The sequence below is a fragment of the Boleophthalmus pectinirostris genome, unplaced genomic scaffold, assembly GCF_026225935.1.
Source record: "Boleophthalmus pectinirostris isolate CB_2022bp ecotype Guang Dong unplaced genomic scaffold, ASM2622593v1 HiC_scaffold_22, whole genome shotgun sequence".
Lineage (NCBI taxonomy): Eukaryota > Metazoa > Chordata > Actinopteri > Gobiiformes > Gobiidae > Boleophthalmus > Boleophthalmus pectinirostris.
In genome coordinates, this window is record NW_026571190.1 from 34,497,183 (window position 1) to 34,514,418 (window position 17,236).

A 17,236-nucleotide genomic window follows, 5' to 3' on the forward strand; every position below is an offset into this window, starting at 1 on the left:
ATCTGACCTGTAACTTGTTCTGGTTTGGTCTCCATGAAGATAGAAAGATTTAATGCCATACCGTGAAACATTCCAGACAAAGCAATAACATTTCCATGCAGAAAGGTTACACAGTGCATCTTTAATTGTTGTAACTCAAGCCTTTAAATGATACTGTCTATAAAAATGGTTCACTGTGATTATCCTGCTTTATTGTTCTTGTGTCAGTGGCTTAAAGTAGTTTCATTGTTTATCGTTAAATTTCTGTTACTGTGACAGGCCTAATGGAGATTTAATCCAAAACAGATTTTAATTATTGTTATTAGCAAAGGCTGCAGTCGGAGATGCAGCTGTTCGAACGCTATAAAGCCTGTTAGCCATAAACGTAAGAAGATCTACAAACATTTTGTAAAGATCTATTCGCACGGGACAAATACAACCTGGGGACATCTGGTAATCTGCAAATTATTATATTTACACCTCTGTGTTACTTGCAGCGCATTCACACGGGATAAACAAAGTCTGTAAACTCTATTTTACTAACATTTCCTGAGACTGAAAGAGAAAAGAACACGGAAAGAAAAGGAGATAGAAAAGATGCGCAATTACAACCACAAACACTGAGATGCAGATTCACGTGTGACTAGTATTATCACCGGACATCTGTGTTTGGAGAAATATAGTAGGTATAGTAAGTAAAATGTAATTTTTACTTTACAAATTACAGATTCGGTACATTCGTATGGAATCAATTTTGAGTCAAATAGTTCAAAGAACACTTTAAATACATCAAGCAAAAAAGTATAAATATAAACACCAAATAAAAACAATCTAACAAAAAAATTATAAAATATTTAAGATTGCATTCAAATTATTTGTGTAATTGTGTAAAATATCCGTCTTTGCCTCTTTTATTTATCTCAGTTTTGTTGGATGCAGTTTTTTTTGGTTACGATTCTGATTATTTAGCCGTAATGCTGCAATTGGTGTGGCTTTGTAGTTTACTAAAGTCGTACTAAGACACCTGAATAAATTCATATATGAGGCGCTCTGGATTATAAGGTGCGCAGTCATTTTTTGATGAAATTAAAGGCTTTTAAGTGTCGAAAATACGGTACCCACATTCTGAATGGAGCCTGAGGGTCTATATGGCTGTAATAGCTCGCAGCAAAATGTTCAGAGGCTTCGGACGTCATCATTTTTGACTCCTCCCCCAAATGAAGCAAGCCTGGATACACGCTTCATGGAAACACCCCCTTTATCTCATAACATCACTAATTAAAATACATACAGCTGGCTTTTCCAACATTTCCAGATGTCAGAGTAACATTGAGTGTCACTTTCCTCATTTCTTGATTAATTTAACCTGCACATAAATTTATACATGAGGTTCCTCATTAGAGCCTGGAACGTGGGAATATCTGCAGTCATAAACAAAGCATTGGCACTTTCTCACCTTGGAGTCTTTAGCAAAATTCTGAGAGCATCATTTTATGCCACCTTCATCTTATTTATCTTTGTTTTGCTGTAATTACACCATACATGAGCTGTATTCAGTGGAGTAGAGTATGATCGAAAAAGAGTCGTTTTGATATTATTTGTACACTTATGGAATTTTTGCATATCTGCTCGTGAATACAATTTGCAACACTGACGCTGGATGTCATCATCATCATCATCATCATCATCATCATCACAGGAGTCATTTCTAATAATATGGCCCGAGTATTTTGTTTTTGTTACTTTAGTCAGCTGATTATCATTTAAATAAAAATAAACACTGTTCAACTTTTCTGTCACATTATTTGTTATTTCTTTGTCTGGAATGTTTCACAGTATGGCATTAAACCTTTTTATCTTCATGGAGACCAAACCAGACCAAGTTACAGGTCAGATCTGTGGAGTGGCATCCCCGTTCAGTCAGAATGCCTGTTTTTTTTTTTTTTTTTTAGGTATTTTTGAGCTATAAAACCACCTGTAATTGAATAAATGTAAAGTAGAGGTGTTTAATATCACACGGTGGAACATTCCAGGCAGAGCAATGACAAATCCAACCAACCAAAACGTTACACAGTGCACCTTTAAATAATCTAAAACGTCCAGAAATCAGATTATAATCAGATTTTGGTGCGTGTGTGAACATAGACAGTAGGACGTGTACCTGGACTTTTCCTTTGACAAACGTGGTGATGTCGTTTTCGTTCTCAAATATGGACAGAGTCTGCAGCAGGTTGTGTTCCAGCCACTCCCAGTGCTCGGTGATCTCTTTACGTGAGGTTCCTGCAAAAAACAAAACAAAAAAAAACAAAAAAATAACTCCACAGGGCTGAAGTTTAAAGGCGCGTTGTGTAATTTTTCTTCTAGGCTGAACCCATGTGCCCTTCCTGTGTCAAACCTCACCTCGCACCGTTCACCCAAAGATGTTAAGACCAATGAGGCAAAAGCTTTTTCATGAATCTGGCACCTACCTGCCCACCCTCCGTCGTCTCCCATTGTTGTGGGTGACATGGGTGCACGTCTGTTCGCTGTGGTTAGACTGTGAACTCCTGCCCGCTGTTTAAACCTTGTGATTTCTATTGTTAAAAAACTCGTTCACACTTCCCTGTTTGTTTCCCCACACAGTAAATACAACGTGTTAAAGATTCACTGTGGAGCTTTTCTGGTTTTCTCCATGGAGATGTTATTGCTTTGTTGGAAATGTTTCACAGTATGGCATTAACTTTTCTATCTTCTATCATGCCAGTTTTTCTAGGTATTTTTGAGCTATAAAACCACCAGTCATTCAAAATGTATGGTAGAAATGTTTATTGTCATGTTTAATGTGGAACATTCCAGGCAGAGCAATGACATAGTATCCATAGAAACAAGCAGGTAACGGACATTTTTTTGTAGATATGCTTAAAAATGATTCATTCTGATCATAATATTTCAATGACAGCAGTTTCATGCACACTCAAAATCAGATTATTATCAGACTTTTGAATTATAAGACTATTAAAGATGCATTGTGCAACTTTTCTGTCAAATTATTAGTTATTTCTTTGTCTGGAATGTTTCACAGTATGGCACAGTATAACCTTTCTATCAGCATGGAGACCAAACCAGACCAAGTTACAAGTCAAATCTGTGGAAAGGCGACCCCGCGCACAGTCAGAATGTCTGTTTTTCCAAGTATTTTTGAGCTATAAAATCACCTGTAATTTAATAAATGCAAGGTAGAGCTGTTTAATGTCATACTGTGGAACATTCCTAGCCAGGCTGGAGCCACCTAGTGCCTCAATTTTATTTCTCTCCAGCGAACTAGGTCAGGAATCAGAATACACTAGACGGTTGCAAAAACCCCGGGCACCAGCTAATCAGCGAAGAGTCATACATTCTGTGTTGGCATCGATTACCAAGATCGAGGATTTAAAGCCAGAACAAAGAGAATGTTTGGTGAATTTTATCAAGGGGAAAGATGTTATTGCCCTTCTTCCAACGGCATTTGGGAAAAGCTTAATGTACCATTTAGACCCATTAGCAGCGCATTACATACCTCACAACCAAATAGAGATTGGTTAAATGAAAAAAAGAACCTGCCTACCGTCGAGCGAACAAATTCTAATCCTCCGAGGTCAGACGGTTTCTACGAAGTGAAACCGGCTGATGAATCAGGCTAGAACATTCCTGGCAGAGCAATGACATCGATCTATTAATTCAAGGAACGTCTGTCTGTGAGCTCCACGCGTAACACTCGAACCGCTTACCCGACCGATCTCAAATTCGATCACATGACAGGGATGCAGCTGGGGAACGAGGCTACACTTGAATTCGTAAACGACTTCTAAAGTTATCACTGGCTGCGCTTGGAATCCAAAAGTCTTCTACGGGCTGTGCACTAGTATCCATAGAAACAAGCAGGCGATGAACCCTCCTCCAGAAAAGTTACACAGTGCACCAGCAAATCTATTATTACGCCAGACTGTCGATGTGAATGTCTGTGTTGATAGAATAATTTTAAAAGTAAAACCAGCCTTGCATTTGAAGGATTTATGTCTGAGCAGCAACAGTGAGTTGTACTTCCTGATAGAAAGATTGGCAGCTGTGGCCTGATATATGAGAAAATAGTCCCTCAACATGCAACGATTCATGCGATGTTAGGTTAATTTTATTTCAAACATTATTCTATCAACACAGACATTTACATCAACAGTCTGGCGTAATAATAGTTTTGCTTCGGGTGTTCTGTGGCGTGGGTAACAGTTTTTTGTGGCAGAATAACTGTGGCCATTGACATGCACTAGTCTAGCACCAGCGACCTCTGCAAATACAAGGACTGGATGGAATATTTCAAAAAGTGTCTTCACACGTCTCCAACACTCTGGATCACTACAGAATGAGGCCCTAAATTCTGGACTGTCCCTTTAAAGCATTCCTATTCTGCAAAATTTACTTTTCAGAGCTTTTAAACTTGTTATAGTTGTTTCCCCTTCTCATTTACCCTTTGGAAATTGTATTGGGAGTGATTCGTGCACGTTTGACATTTTCAACACTTCATTTTGACCTGGTTTCACCTCCACACTCCCTAATGTGATCTGCAGCTATCCATCGGAGCTGCTAACAACATCTCCTTGTTATGATGACGTTCACGCCAAAATCGGCTCCTGATGGGGACCGGAGTTTTCAAACACAGAAGTCAGCAGTTTTGTTTCTTTTATTAAGTCATTTTAGATGAATATTACGATTGAAAATGTCCAAATTATAACATAACGATCCACTAGTGTCATCGATTATAGTTATACCGCAGAAACGAGCACAATAGGCCGTCTTCGTTTTACTACTGAGCAGTTCTGAGGACACAAACAATTCTCGCGGCTCCAAAACATGATGATTGCTGTAATGGTTTTCCACAGTGCAGACTGAGTGCATGATGAGTGCATTAGGCCTCTCAGAGCAGCAGAAGACTACTGCCCTGGGGGAGAGGGGTCAGGGGGGGAGGGGAGGGAGGGGCATGGCCTGGCTTCTGTTTGTCTCCAGTCAAATTGCCCAAAACCAAACAGTCTAATTGCATAACAACAGTGAAGACTTAGCCTGTCTCTCTTTAGATCTAGTATCGCCTTATACCAAAAAAAAAAGAACCAAACAGATCTGGTATGGCAAAAATTATGCTTTTAAATTAAGTAATAATACAATTTATGGTGACAAATTGAAGAAACTTATAAAAATACTTGCTACTTCCACTGTTAGAGATACTTCCATGCTTACACTTATACTTTATTATACTTCACTGTGCTGCATTCATATCTATGTTTTTTTATTTTTTATTTTTATTTTTTTTTACTTTCTGCAGGGCTGAGTAATATGGCCACAAAATAAAATAAAGATTTCTTTTGCACACACTGGACAGTTTTGATTTTCATAGATTTTTATCTAAGTCAGAGCAGAGAGCTGGTCTCAAACAAGAAAAACACTTTACACTTTTATGCTTACCATATCCTAAGAAAGTAAAACTACTAGGGATCTTGTGCTACAAGATCTCGTGACACAAAATCGCCTCAAGACTGTGCACACATGAGGAAAATTATCTTGTAAGATTTTTTTCATATTTTGACATTGGGTAAAAAATGGGGTTAACTTTGCTGAGTAAAAGCCGCCACACACTACAGGAGTTCGAGGAGGTGTGACCCAACTTTGTGTCTTCGCGTGTGATTTTTTTGTGTGTGACTTTTTTACAATGTCAGGAGCAAACTTATTTCATAATAATTCAATTATTTTACAATTTAGTAATTTTTTGATTATTAAAAACAAAAAAATAAAAACTAATTAATTTGAAAAACTGCCCAGTTCTGCTTTCTGTTGGTTAAATCAACAGTTTTGTGTAACCCAAAGCTGTGACAGCTTTTGTGCTTTTAGGCTCTATAAAAATAGATCAAACTTAATTAAAACTGAATAGTATGAGTCAAACACAATTATACAAATACCGTATTTTCCACACTATTGGGTGCTCTAGATTATAAACCGCACTGTCATTGAATGGTCTATTTTCGAACTTTTTTCACATATAAACCGCACCAGACTATAAGGCGCATTAAAGGAAACACAACAGTTAATTAAATAAGTCAGTCAAACCTTATTTCACAATAACTCTCAACTTTGTTCAAGACGTAAAAAATACTGTCTGAGATGCTAAATTGTTCGTGTATTCACAATAACTCATAATTGTTCAAACAGTTGGGTGATTCCGGCGTCCAGCACGTCCATATCCCTCTCGTCATTATCAGAGTCAGTGTGGTTACTGTTACCTGGCAGTTCAGTGATGATTCGGGTCTTGGTGAAAGCTCGGACCACAGGTGATATTGATCCTTAGCCCAGGTGTCTACGATCCACTGGCAGATCGTGGTTTAAGTCGCTCGGCGCTGTCTCTCTGTCTTGGTGAATGTGTGTTCTCCTTCTCTCATCCACTGCTTCCACGCAGCTCACACTTTCACTTTATAACAGCCTTGAGTTTAAAGTGGGCGTTGTGAGTGTGTCTCTTGTCAGGTAATATTAAAAGGAATCACAGTATTACTCCTCGATGCTCCTGACTACGGGAGCCGTAATGCTGCAAGTGGTGCGGCTTTGTAGTTTACTAAAGTTGTATTAAGACACCCCAATAAATTAATATATAAGACGCTCTGGATTATAAGGCGCGCAGTCATTTTTTGATGAAATTAAAGGCTTTTAAGTGCACCCTATAGTGCGGAAAATACGGTAATAGTCTGAGGAAGAGAAACCAAAATTACATAAGCTTAATTTTATCAAGTGAGAACAATCAGCTGTTTTCATACAACTGTTCAAAAAACTTAACTCTACTCCACATCTAAACACTTTATGAGAACAAAATAATAACACAGTTGAAGCCAGATTAGTTAAAGCTCATTATGATGGGCTGTCCTTTCTAATCATGACGCAGTATTGATTTGGGGCCCTCTTTCAGTAATCCTCCCCTTTGAATCCACCGGGGCATGAGGTAATGCTCTCATTTAAACTGCTAACATGGGAAAAGCACGACATTAGAGCATGGGAAGAGGTAACTCTACTCCTCTGACCTCATCACACATCATAAGACAGCACGTTATATAATTTAGCCAAGAATTATGGGAGATTTTGAGTGCAGAGGTGAGAGGAGCGTACCGTGAGCGATGATCCAGTAGCTTAAAGAGTCTGGAGTCTGGTACAGGATTCTGTAAGGGGCCATTCGGGCGCTCGAGTCCAGCACCACATCCAAGGTCCCCACCAGTAAACCTGCAAAAAGAACAGAGAAGGAGAGTTAGAGTTCCACCGTTTATCTCAGAGTATTAAATGGTTGAAGGCATGTGGAAATGTGTACTGTATTTTTCGGACTATAAGTTGCACTTTTTTTCATGGTTTGGGTGGTCCTGCGATTTATACTCCGGTGTGACTTATATATTAAAATTTTCACACTGACAGTCTTGAGAGGCTCTAGTCTTGTGTGTCAGTATCTGCTGCTCCTGTTCCTCCTGTTTTTTACAATTTAAACAAACTGATAGAGATGACTGAGAAGACTGAAAACAAATGCCCCCAAAAAGAAAATCATATTTTTCAGATTACAAGCTGCAAGATGCGAAATATGCAGCCGAAAGTGGTAATCGAGCAGCAGATAGAAAGTTTGGAGTGAACGAGAAACTTGGGGACAACTGAGAGTCCTGGTTTAGTCCTGACTTAGTCCTGGTTTAGTCCTGATTTAGTTTAGTTAACCCAGCATGTGCAGTTGAGAGTGAACCACAGTCTATATAAAAGCGCTATATCGATACAACAGCCCACGATATCGTATTCACTTTAAACGATACGATATACTGATATTTCCATATTTTTGCACAGTCCAATTCCTAACGAGCATTACGATTTGTGGTTTATGTTTTAATAATAACATTCTGTTCAAAGAAATATGATCTGGAATTTCAGAAGATGTTTGTAGATCCAAACTCCAGGGAAAGCAGTCAAGACACTTCAGACTAAAACACAGAAGATTTTGTATTTGTGCAGACCTATTATGCAAAATCGACTTCTCAGCACTTTTATATTGTTGTTTGTGGAGAGATTTGTGCATGTTTGAGCAATCTTTAATCACTTATTTTCAAGTCGTTTTAAATGAATATTGCGTTTTGAAGTAAATTTGATTTTTCTTTCCTAAAATATATTGTAAAAGCTGCACACTGTTAACCTACATCTGTTATCATTCACTCATTTTTCAAAATAAACCCAATAAACCCAAAACTAAGAAAATGAAAATCAGGGGAAACCTCCAACCTGCCACGGACACAAGAACCACCACAGCGTGCAGTGACCCTTGTCATTTTGGTTTTAAAGAGGCTCTATGTAGGATTTTGGAATTTATAACAGATTCTAACCACAACACTTGTCTCTAGGGAAGCCACACTCCTGCGCGTCCTGATCCGCACGCTTGTACGAGTACAAGTAAATCAAGACATAGTTTTTGAGACAAGAGGAAAGATCATTTACATTTATTAAAAATATACAACGTTTTGTCAGCGCATTTTAGAGTAAAATAAGATAGATTTGATGAGGTTTTAAATCTGACCCCCAATTCACACCAACGCGCAACGGCGCGTAAGCGCAGCAACACAGCGCACGAGCAGCAGACGCGCTGCTTTAGAACTCCATTTTAACCGGTCTGACAGTGACACCGACAGCGTCATACGCGCGTCCAACGAGCGTCTGACGCTGACGCGCTGCTCCAGAGGTTGGAGTTCTAATTTTGCAGCGTCAACGGCGCGTCTCCAAAGTTTTTAGCAGGGGAAAGACAGGAAATAAACACGCGGTGTCAAAATAAACTTCCGATACCCTTTCAAAATAATTTAACCAAAGTCAAGACAGCGATGTAAACAACGCGCACGTGATTTGCGATGTCAGACACCAATTCTACAAGGACTCAGGACTAACCCAGGACTAAACCAGAACTAAACCAGGACTAAACCAGGACTAAACCAGGACTAAACCAGGACTCACTGTCGAAATGTGCTCGGGGTCCTTCCGTGTAGCCCCGAGTGTCCGCGGGCGAAAGGACCGGTGCAGAGCTTGGAGAAGAAGTACGTGCAGTCGCGCTTTTCGGACACCTGCTTCGCGGGGCTCAGGGTTCGCTCTCTCTCTCTCTCTCCAAGATTAGACCTGGTTTAGACCTGAAATTAGTCCTGACCCGCCCTTAAAATTCCAGAACGTTAAAAGTCGCCCGTTTCAGCGACTATTTTCCCTTAACCATCGGTGCAGGACTCTGTATCAACATATACACGTATCGGCCTTATTACCTGGACGGACAGAAGATTTTAATCACACTCATAATGTATGTTAATTATACGTGATTTTACCTTATTAAGGGGGAAAAAACTGAGGTGTTTAATGTGCGTGCTAATAGATTTAAACCTCATTAAACGCAAATACGTTGCAGTTGTACACTTAATTCATAATACACTTAATACGCATTCTAACTTAATACACTTTAACATAAAATAAATGATAAAAAGCAAGTACAAAATGTGATGTCTGAAAACAGTGAGAAGATGTGCAGGATGCGTCTCTGACTCTGGTGTGAATTGAAACTGAAATTGACGCGTACGCGCAGCTCCGCCTACGTTAAGCGCTGCCGCAGCTCCTGGTGTGAATTCGGGGTTATGATCCTCCCAGAGCTAAACATTGACTCTTGCAGATAAGTTTTGCTTACAGAGCTAACACACATTTAGCATTAGCGGTTGGTACGAGCTAACACTCACTGGATTATGACTACAGGAAAAAGTTGCGTTGAGTTGTTAAGCAGACGATGGCATCAGCACTTGAATGTCTGTGGTGTTGCTCATGTCCCTCTGGACAAGCATTTATGCAGCTTCTCTCAGAAAATGTCTTATTTTTAATGTACACATACAGAAGCTTAGGCTACGTTCAGACTGCAGGGCTTAATGCTTAATTCCAATTTTTTTTGTGAAATCCAATGTTTTTGCGAGGTCGTTCACATTTCCAATTAAATGTAACTTGTATTTGATTTCCAGTGTGAACAGTAAACGGCTCGAAAGTGTCCCGCATGTGCACTGGAGACACGATGACGTCAACCGCAGCGAGCGTGCTCTGTGTTTATGGAAGTTGTCCAAACATGGACACGAGCATTGAGCACCTGGAGATTTTAAAGTTCCTCTTGGTGCAAAACCTCTACATGATTGATTGATTGATTGCATTTGTATAGCGCCTTTCAAGATACCCAAAGTGCTTTACAGTTCATTATTCAGTCACTCCACACTCAGTGGTGGTAAACTACTACTGTAGACACAGCTGCCCTGGGGCAGACTGACGGAAGCGAGGCTGCCAATCTGCGCCATCGGTCCCCTCCGACCACCACCATCACTCACACTCAAACCACTTTCAAACTAGGCAATGTGGGTGAAGTGTCTTGCCTAAGGACACAACGACAGTTTTTTGCCACTGACACCCCATATGCTTAACCAGTGTACCAAGTAAAAATACACAAAAGTAATTTTTTTTATATCTGTACTTCAAATATATATATTTTATTTTTATTTCACTACATTTATTTTTCTTGTGATGTCATTAAATTACCGCTTCATGACATCACAAGGTGGAACAGAGCATTTTGAGCTTTGGAGATGTAGACAGACTAATAATAAAGAGTTACTCAAATGTGTGTGAATGAAACAAAACACAACTCCAGATATATTTTTGAGGAGGTAACAACATTATAACATGACTTAAAGCTCGCTAGAGTCAATTTTGCGTAATATAGGAGCTTAAATACTGTCTTACGTGAGTAGTAGTTTCCCCAAATACTTTTTTTGTCAGTACAGTCCAAAAATGAACTGCAATGTTCCAATCTAAGAAACTATAAATTTCAAATAAGACCACTTTAAAGGTGCATTGTGTAACTTTTCTAGTGGAGGGTCAGTCAAATGTTTTCCTTCCAACTTTCTATCTTCACAGAGACAAAACCAGACCAAGTTACGGGTCAGATCTGTGGAGAGGTGACCCCACTCATAGTCAGAATACCTGTTTTTCTCGGTATTTTTGAGCTATAAACACACCTGTAACTGAATCAATGTACAGAGCTGTTTAATGTCACACTGTGGAATATTCCAAGCAGAGCAATGACATACGGAAGCCGAGAGGGGTCACAACAAATGCAAACACCACAACAAATACGAATGCGACAACACAACAAAAAGCAACAACACACCAAAAAAAGCCACAACGGAAATGACCGCGGGACTCCAATTTTAATGCAACAAATACAAACGCCACAACACAAATGTAAAAGCCACAACATATTAAAAAGCCACAACACATCAAAAAGCCACAACAGAAGTGACCGCGAGGAAGAAGAAGAACTACAACGTGAAAAGTAAAGGAACGGAGAAGTTGCATTATTCGTTTCACGTTGTAGTTCTTCTTCACTCGGAAAATAGAGTCCCGCGGTCACTTCCGTTGTGGCTTTTTGTTGTTGTGTTGTGGCTTTTTGTTGTGTTGTCGCATTTGTATTTGTTGCGCCGTTTGCGTTTGTTGTGACCCCTCTCGGCTTCCGTAATAACGTAAACATAGAAGCAAGAAAGTGACGGTCCCTCAACCAAAAAGTTACACAGTGCACCTTTAAATACACTTTCAGGCTGTAATAAGATTTTAAAATGAATTCTCCTCGTGAGGTGAAAGTGGAAAACAATCAGATCAGCTCTCACAGCAGATCAAACACCTCTGCGGTGAAGCTGGCTGTGTTCACACCTCTGTGTTTTCAGTTTCTTTTCTCTGATGTGTGGGTGCTCCCAACACACTCAGGGTGAGGACAGACGCAGGGCCTTTGGGTGCTTTCTGCTCACAATACATCTCTTTTCACCTCCTTTGTGCATAAACAAACAACAGCAGTGGGTGGATGTGGCTGTGGGAACTGTTTGCACTTAACACATACAAATCTCTATTAAATTATTGATAGATTCTCTCGGGGTGTGAAGCTAACTGAGGGCACTGCTCTGTCTGACGCTCTGTTGCTCAAGTTAGAATTGATCTGAGCTTTATTTTAACACAATCTGACCTGAAAGAGCTGACTAAAGGCCGCCACACGCTGCAGGATTTTTCAGTCTTAAATGATTTTTATTTATTCATTTATTTATTTATTTATTAATCCTCTTACAGTTTACGTCACGCTGATCAGATATTTTTTGTTGTCCCAGGAGTCAAAAAACAAATAGGAAGACACTAAAAGCTCCTTCTGATTGGAATAATCTTCCTTCATCGATTTGTGCATTAACTTGAGCCCCTTCATTTAAAAATGCTTTGGTTCAATATTTACAGAACCCATGTAATTGTTTTTGATCATTTTGTTGAATTTTTGTTGTTCATCTTGTTGTGATTATCTTTGAACTCTGTTTTGTTTTTTTGTTTTTGTTTTCCTCAAACTTGTTTTATTATATGTCAAACAGTCAAGTGTGTGTGTGTTTGTGGTTGTGTTGATTTAGTTGTTTTGATGCTTTTTTTAATGTATGTATCCTACTGTCTGCCCTACTGTATCTGTCTTTTACTGTTGTATTTATAAGGGCCAACTCGAAAATGACATCTCAAAGGTCTTATCCTCCAAATAAATAAATAAAACTATTCATTGGCCATACCGGCTTGTCAAATCCTGATCCTGTCAGATCTCAGAAGCTAAGCAAGGCCGGGCCTGGTTAGTACTTGGATGGGAGACTCCTGGGAAAATTAGGTGCCACAGGGGGGCGCCAGTCACAAAAACTGTTGTTGTGTCCTTAGGCAAGACACTTCACCCACATTGCCTAGTATGAAAGTGGTGTGTGGATGAGTGATGGTGGTGGTCGGAGGGATCGATGGCGCTGATTGGCATGGCAGCCGCACTTCTGTCAGTATGCCCCAGGGCAGCTGTGGCTACAATAGTAGCTTAACATCACCGGGTGAGGAGAGAAAGAATAATGAATCTATAAATGCTCTATAAAGCGTCTTTGTGACATATGTCTGTGAAAAACGTTATATAAATAAAAACTTACTTTATTTATTTATTAGGGACAGTGCATATTAATGAAAATTTACAACACTGCAGTTTAAATATGTCAGATTACAGCAAGAATGATCATTTTCATCTGTCGTCCCTCAGCAGGTAACACCACAAATTTAACAAAGAAAAAAACAATAACAAGTGACCGTTCTAAACTAAAAGTGTCTGGTTTTCCTTTAGCCGCTGTTTCAAGTGGGATTTGAAAGTGGCCAGTGTTGGAGTTTCTCTTATTGATAATGAGAGACTGTTTTTAGTGAGTCTGACTGAGAAACACTTTGTCCGAATGTGGAGCTCACAGTTCCCCCGGGCTGTGGCCCTAGTTCCCGTCTGTCTGGCAGTTTTTACTTTAATAAAATCCTGTAACAGAGGGGGGCAGGTCCATACAAAACTTTATATATAAATCATCCATATTTAAAATCAACAAAATTATTAAAATTAAACAAATTGTACTTATCTAAAGTAGTGCAGTGGTGAAATGAGAGTGATTTCTTGTCCAGTATTTTTAGGGCTTTTTGTGATGCCGGACTTTAGAGCCACATACGGACTGAACCAGGACTAAACCAGAAGTGAACCAGGAGGACTAAACCAGGACTAAACTATGTCTAAGCCAGGTCTAAACCAGGACTAAACAGGACTAAACTAGGTCTAAACCAGGACTAAACTGGAACAGTGTGTCTGGTAGGCGCGATCGGGCGTCAGCTGTGGTTCGCCCCATGGAGCACGGAGTTTTGCACCGGTCCTTTCGCCTGCGGTCACCCGACGGTCTACGCGGGCACATCTCCGGCATTTCACCACCACACCACTGGATTGAAGCCCACCACTTCAGTCCAGGTTAAAAATGCATTTTAAAGCGCGTTCCTGACATTTGTACCGAGTAAAAAAATATTATTTTTTCCCCTCTAATGCCATAACATTACTGCTTTACAGCAAAAGGCAACGCATTACAGTAATTTGTTACTTTTATAACACGTTACTCAAAACACTGTCTGTTTGTGATGAGGAAACATTCTAACATAGATCAGAAAATAGGGCAACACGGGCCCTTTGAACCGAGAAAGTACTGTAGATATTATAGGACATGTTCAGACTCATGCTTACAGAGTTACACAATAACAACTCAACGTATTGAGAAATGTAATGATTAAACTCTGTGTTGCGCAAGATGATAACATAAAAATAAATACAACAGTTTGTTCCTTTTTTAGATTTCGCTTTCAACATAAACAGGACTTTTTTTTACATTCTGCCCAAAGCTGTGACCGGGGAATTCTGTAGATTCAAAGACATTTGATTTTCTATTAAAATATTACGTCATTTTCTGAAGATATAATGTTGTTTCCTTATCAAAAAACATACCCAGAGTTGTGTTTTCATGTTTAAAGGCGCACTGTGTAACTTTTCTGGTAGAGGGTCAACAACTCACCCTTATGTAACAGATAATACTCCCTACAACTGTACAACAACTCACCCTTATGTAACAGATAATACTCCCTACAACTGTACAACAACTCACCCTTATGTAACAGATAATACTCCCTACAACTGTACAACAACTCACCTTATGTAACAGATAATACTCCCTACAACTGTACAACAACTCACCCTTATGTAACAGATAATACTCCCTACAACTGTACAACAACTCACTCTTATGTAACAGATAATACTCCCTACAACTGTACAACAACTCACCCTTATGTAACAGATAATACTCCCTACAACTGTACAACAACTCACTCTTATGTAACAGATAATACTCCCTACAACTGTACAACAACTCACCTTATGTAACAGATAATACTCCCTACAACTGTACAACAACTCACCCTTATGTAACAGATAATACTCCCTACAAACTGTACAACAACTCACCCTTATGTAACAGATAATACTCCCTACAACTGTACAACAACTCACCCTTATGTAACAGATAATACTCCCTACAACTGTACAACAACTCACCCTTATGTAACAGATAATACTCCCTACAACTGTACAACAACTCGGCGTTATGTAACAGATAATACTCCCTACAACTGTACAACAACTCTGCGTTATGTAACAGGTAATACTCCCTACAACTGTACAACAACTCGCCCTTATGTAACAGATAATACTCCCTACAACTATACAACAATTCACCCTTCTGCTTGTCTCCATGGAGATTTTATTGCTTACTGCCTCCATAGAGATACATAAGTTTAATGCTATACTGTGGAACATTCCAGGCAACACCTCCATGGACAGAAGCTGGTGACGGACCCTCTACCAGAAAAGTTACACGGTGCGCCTTTAACACACAAACCCTGCATGTGTTTACGCGAAAACACTGAAAACACTCTGGTCCACCTTGTGATGTCATTTTGTAAAACAGGAAGTGCTCCACTGTTTCAAAACTCCACACACCTTCACTGGAATCATGTGGGTAATTTCAGCCCTGGGATTTCCAGTCTCTATGAAACTGAACCGAACTGGACGAAAAAGGTAAAGCCGTTAACTTGAAAACTACCACTTCGTGACATCACAAGGAGGACCAGAGCATTTTGAGCTTTGGAGATGTACAGACTAATAATGCAGGGTTACTCAAACATGTGGGAATGAAACAAAACACACCTCCAGGTCTGTTTTTGATGAGGTAACAACATTATAACATGACTAAAAGCTCACAAAAGTAATTTCTATGCAATATAACATTTTTAAAGATTTTATTACTTTTAACAACCAATAAACAATAAACATAAAATACAAGACTAAAACTGCTATTTCTACTTTAAGGTGTGAAAAGTAACGCAAAACGTGTGTAACTAGTTTGACCCCATTTGCATTTGGTATAAGATAAAAACTACACTGAACTACACTATAGAGGGACAGCTCATTCTCCAGCAAGCCCCAACAGATAATACTCCCTACAACTGTACAACAACTCGCCCTTATGTAACAGATAATACTCCCTACAACTGCGCAACAACTCGCCCTTATGTAACAGATAATACTCCCTACAACTGTAGAACAACTCACTCTTATGTAACAGATAATACTCCCTACAACTGCGCAACAACTCACCCTCATGTAACAGATAATACTCCCTACAACTGCGCAACAACTCGCCCTTATGTAACAGATAATACTCCCTACAACTGTAGAACAACTCACTCTTATGTAACAGATAATACTCCCTACAACTGCGCAACAACTCGCCCTTATGTAACAGATAATACTCCCTACAACTGTACAACAACTCGCCCTTATGTAACAGATAATACTCCCTACAACTGCGCAACAACTCGCCCTTATGTAACAGATAATACTCCCTACAACTGTAGAACAACTCACTCTTATGTAACAGATAATACTCCCTACAACTGCACAACAACTCACCCTCATGTAACAGATAATACTCCCTACAACTGTACAACTCAGCCTTATGTGACAGATAATAATCCCTACAACTGTACAATAACTTACCTTTATGTAACAGATAATACTCCCTACAACTGTACAACAACTCACCCTTATGTAACAGATAATACTCCCTACAACTGCACAACAACTCACCCTTATGTAACAGATAAAGCTGTGTCCTGTCAATCATCATATCATTTTTGCACTGTTTTTCTTACAAAACTGAGAAATATTTGTTATTATATTTCAATATTTGTGCATATACATTTATTATACTCTCATTTTGAATTTACTGTTATCATTTATATATTTTTTTACCCTTTGTTTTTATATTACATTGTGACGTGTGAGCGACTGTGTCCGAGTAATTTCCCTAGTGGATCATTAAAAGTTTGTCAAAGTCTAAATGTAAAAAAAACCTTCTGGAAAAGTGCAGAAGGAGCCATGTTGGAAAGGGCTCTGGATCAGCCTGTCAGTGTTGTCACGAAGCCGGTGTGAGAGCCAGCTGGCACTCTGCACACCGCCCCGAGCTCCCATCTATGACATCACCTCCCAGCAAGACTTCACGCGCTTTGATTCAGAAGTGATATTATTATCTTCAGTAAAAACACACGCCGTCGAATGTTGGCTGCGACCGTTTTGAATAGACGCATCAAGAATCTCGGACTTCCGGTCATCGCACAATGCATACTGGGAAGGATTTTCTGAAAAAAGTGAGCATCAAACTGCCATGTTTGTTTTCCCAGTGAGATTGGTCTATTGTCAAACCTGATCTTTTCTAGTCTTTTGAACCATATCGCTGCT

General features: G+C 39.4%; 1 protein-coding gene and 1 pseudogene across 1 annotated transcript in view; one reads left to right on the forward strand and one right to left on the reverse strand.

The window, feature by feature from the left end:
* tbc1d9 (TBC1 domain family, member 9 (with GRAM domain)) overlaps window positions 1-17,236 on the reverse strand; it is a 69,952-nt gene that overhangs the window by 49,502 nt on the left and 3,214 nt on the right. Inside the window, 2 exon segments of the mRNA XM_055158575.1 lie at window positions 2,141-2,259; window positions 7,132-7,242. Coding sequence (XP_055014550.1) covers window positions 2,141-2,259; window positions 7,132-7,242 — 230 coding nt within the window.
* LOC129410470 (5S ribosomal RNA) lies at window positions 12,619-12,736 on the forward strand (annotated as a pseudogene).